Source organism: Tupaia chinensis, unplaced genomic scaffold, assembly GCF_000334495.1.
Source record: "Tupaia chinensis unplaced genomic scaffold, TupChi_1.0 Scaffold000539_1, whole genome shotgun sequence".
In the NCBI taxonomy this organism is placed as follows: Eukaryota; Metazoa; Chordata; class Mammalia; order Scandentia; family Tupaiidae; genus Tupaia; species Tupaia belangeri.
The window spans coordinates 4900834-4905080 of NW_006160052.1; the positions used below are offsets into that span (position 1 = coordinate 4900834).

Consider the following 4247-nt stretch of genomic DNA (forward strand, 5'->3'; position numbering starts at 1 on the left):
ACTTATCAACCTCTCTCCGACACTAGCACCTGACATGGCCACTCGACGGCTACTGAATGAACGACAGACAACAGAACAGGATGATGGGGAAGTTTCGGGGGGTAGATTTCCACCACATATGGAAGCACTTGCTAAATAACAGAGTATCTACAGGAGCAACTGGGCCACCCTTAAGGCGCTCGGAGAGTGCCCTCTCTGGTCTCCAAGCAGAGCTCGTGTGGCGACCACCAGGCAGGGAGCTTCTGCACTTGGCAGGTGGGGGAACGTGCCCTCCATTTATCTCCTACCTGCCGTCACACCAGACTCACTTTTGGGGTCAAAAGTCTGGCTTTAAGTCTGTCTGTACTGCCTGTGGAGGCCTCGGACAAGTCACGGCCTGAGCTGCCTTCCTTGTGAAAGAGGTGACGCCCGCACTGCCTTCTTCACAGGTGTCGTCAGAACCCAATGAGATCACGTTTGTTAAAGCACTTTGTAAAAGCTTTCAAATCAAGTTTTCGTTCTGGGGTTTTTTCGTTTTTCCTACATGGCAGGTGCACTTGCCAGAGACAGACAGACAGGAAAAGTGAGAACTCACCCCCTGGAGAAGATGGCCATGCCACAGTCCCGTCTCCTCCAGTCTCTCAGGGTTTTGGGCATGCACATGCCCGACGTTTTCCAAGCTGCTGGGTCCGGGCGGGACTCAAACTGCACAGCTTGCCACGTGGGATCCCGTGCCTTAACCTCCACCTGCTTCCGGGCGGGACTCAAACTGCACGGCCTGCCACGTGGGATCCCGTGCCTTAACCTCCACCTGCTGACCCTGAACTCTATTATTTCCCACATAATCATCAGGGGTCGCACCATCACTGAGGGATTTTAGTGCAGCAACACTAGAAGGCAAAGCACGGCGAGGAGACTGCTGCGATCAGTGCTGGAGGGCAGAGCAGAGGTTTCCAGGCTCTCGGCCACGCGCCTGCCCTGGACAGGCCCTAGTGGAGCTGGGTCACTTGTTCAGCTAGGAGCTGTCAGAGGCTCGTTGTTCCGGCCGCTGGAGACTCCTTGGAGCCTACCACAGCTCGGGAAAAGGGCCCGACAGCCTTCAAGTCTTCTGAGCATCGGCAGAAACAAAACGACAGACCTGCTCGGGGACCTTCCCTGAGTCCCTCCTGGTGAACCTGCTCTGAGTCCCTCGATTTATGCCTAAAGCCAAGAATAGCTGGCAGCATTTCACTTTCCCTTTGGCAAGACGACCCCGATACAACCATTTAATTTAAAGGCTTTTTATTAGGAACCAGGGGATGAGCTGCGTACCCCTCTGTAACAGTCTAGAGCAGGTCACCGGGCCCAGGGTGGAGAGGCTGCCGAAGGTGCTATGGTGCTTCGCTGCACTTGCTGAGGGCCTGGAGGAAAGGCGGCAGCGGAGACTGGCAGGAACTGGCGTCGGCCTAGACGCCGGGAGCCAGGGGAGGGCCCTCTGTCTTCCTTCAACTCCACTCGAGGCTGGAGCAAGCCAGAAGAGAAAGTGGCTGGAGTGGGCAGGACGCAGCGTGTGGTCTGAACCCCGGCTTCGATGGTGCCCTTCACTTGCCTGCTCTCCACTCTTCCTGCCGCTTCGTGATCAGGTATTTGAAGAACTCATACACAGACCACGCGATGGCTGTGGAGGGGATCTGGTAGATGACTCTAGCCTGCACCCCTCGGAAGTAGGCAGTCACCCCGCCTACTTGGTACACCGTCCTGAAAGCACTAGCCATGCCTGTGATATGTCCTGTAATGTTCGAGTTCCAAGCCAAGGACTCCTGGGTGTTGAGCAGTGTTTTGCAAACGTCCAATGGGGTTGTGGCGGCGGCAGCTACAGCTCCTGCACAGGCTCCGGAGAGGACGTGGGAGCCGGGGTTGTACCGTCTCTGGGGGTTAAAGTGCTCCTGCAGGAATTCGTAGGTCATGAAGTGAATGGCTTGGAAGGGGACGTTCATGGTCAGCTGGGTGGTGTAGCTGCGGTAAAAGGCTCCGGCCCCTTCGTTCTGCCACACTGCCCGTACACAGTCTGTCACCCGGTGGTATGGCGAGTTGTACATCTGCATCCTCTGCTTGATCACTGGAGTGTCATCAACCAGGAAGGAAATGGGGACAGCAATCAACCGTTGATGGAGAGTATCCAGATTCAAAGTCCCGAGGGAGCAGATCAACCAATAGAACAGAGAGAGAAAAAGGCATGAGTGAGCTGCCAGTTAATCTGACTTTTCTGTTTTCTTTTTTCAGAGATATCTGCTATAGGGCATGGGCACTTGCCAGAGAGACAGAGACAGAAAGTGAGAAATCACCCCCCCGGGGGGGATGGCTATGACACAAATTCCTGGAATTTTGGGCATGCACGTACACATCTGGCTTGAGTTTCAAGCCACCGGGTCCAGGACTCAAACCAGCTGAACTTGTGGGAGTCTAGTGCCTAAACCACTATACCATCTGCTGGCCCCAAGGCTTCCCTTTTCTGAAGGGAAGATGTAGGCAGAGTGTTGGTAAAAAGAGTCCAAATTGACGGACCCACTTCTAGTACAACTTTCTTAAAACCAGCCAATCGGTAACCAGCAGTTAGCGTAATGGCTATGTCGCTGGACTCCCATGTAGTTGACCACGGTTCGCGTCCCGGACCCGGTGGCTTAAAACTCACACCAGGCGCGTGTGCGTGCATGCCCAAGATCCCGAGAGGAGAATGGAGGAGAAGGGATTGCGGCGTGACCATCCCCTCTGGGGGGTGATTTCTCGCTTTCTGTCTCTATGTCTCTGTCTGTCTGGCGAGCGCACGCGCCCTATAGCGAAAAAAAAACCACTCTCAAAATAAAAAAAAAATAGCCAATCAACACACAGGGTATAGCCATGGATAAGTGATCCCGGAGTGTCTCCTTGAAATAAATACTACGGGCCAGCAAGTGGCATGGTAGTTAAAGGCATTGGCTTCCCACATAGTTGATTGCAGTCCGAGTCCTGGACCTGGTGGCTTGCTTTCTCTCTTCCCCTTTCTCTCTGACTCTCTCTGGTTGAATTAAAGATAATAACAACAAATGGAAATAAATAAATATTTTTTAAAAAAGAAGTACTGTTATTATTGTCTTACCTATCACAGCTCATAACAAGAGGCTCCATGGCAGTGAACATAATAATGAACACAGCCCTAACAACTGCAATCCTCGGGTTCTAAGAGCACCTGACTTTTATTTTAAAGAATTAATTTTAGGGACCAGCAGTTAGTGTGATGGCTATGTCGCTGGACTCCCATATAGTCGACCGTGGTTCGAGTCCCGGATCCAGTGGCTTAAACTCATGCCAGGCGCGTGTCTGTGCGTGCCCAAGATCCCGAGAGGAGAATGGAGGGGAAGTGACTGCGGTGTGGCCATCCCTGCTGGGGGGTGATTGCTCATGTTCTGTCTCTCTGGCGAGTGCACGTGTCCTATAGCAAAACCCTATCCAAAAAAAAAAAAGAATTAATTTTCTTTTTTATTATTATTGTTTTATTTGCTATAGGGTATGCACACTCAAAGACAGAGAGCCAGACAGAGACAGAAAGGGGAAGTGAGAAAGCAAGCCACCAGGTCTGGGACTCAAATCACAGCTGGCCATGTAGAAGTCATGCCACCTCCTGGCCCCAGCATCTGACTCTTAAGATTTGAAGATGTTTATCATTCCAGAGAGGAGGAAGACGTGCTACCAAAAGAAACAGGATTCTTGGTCAAAGAGTTTAGTTAAGATTCTCAACAGTGCCCGTTCTCTCCAGTAGACAGGACAGGGTGGGTGCGTGCTGGGGCTCTTCGGCTTAGCTTAGCCCCTTTCCAATTCTTGGCCTTGCCCAGACAGAGCACTGGAACATGAGGAACAAGGCAACTCCGCCAGCCTCACACGGTTCTAGTACCTTGTTCTTACTCTGACAGGGTTTTTGGAGAATTTTCTTCCAGCTGAAAAGCTAGGATTCCAAGGAGTAATACAGAAATGGAGCTCTACAATTTAACTTCTTTATTCCTATCTCAACGAGCTTTATTCCAAGGAGAAGGCAGATTTTGCTTGTTTCATTTTTCTTTTTTTTAGAGATTTTTGCCCTAGGGCATGTCTGCTTGAGAGAGAGAGAGAGAGAGAGAGAGAAGGAAAGTGAGAAATCATACCCCAGGGGTGATGGCCAAGCTGCAATCCCTGGAGAAGGCAGTTTTTGTTATTTTTTTCTTTTTCTTTGAGAGGTTTTTGCCATAGGGCGTGTGCGCTCGCCAGACAGAGAGAGA

At 51.4% G+C, this 4247-nt stretch overlaps 1 protein-coding gene across 1 annotated transcript in view; it reads right to left on the reverse strand.

Moving 5' to 3' along the window:
- Positions 1-1243: 1243 nt before the first annotated feature.
- SLC25A28 (solute carrier family 25 member 28) overlaps positions 1244-4247 on the reverse strand; it is a gene marked incomplete at its 5' end in the record, with an annotated part of 13307 nt that continues 10303 nt past the window's right edge. The window contains 1 exon segment of the mRNA XM_006157409.2: positions 1244-2077. Coding sequence (XP_006157471.2) covers positions 1560-2077 — 518 coding nt within the window.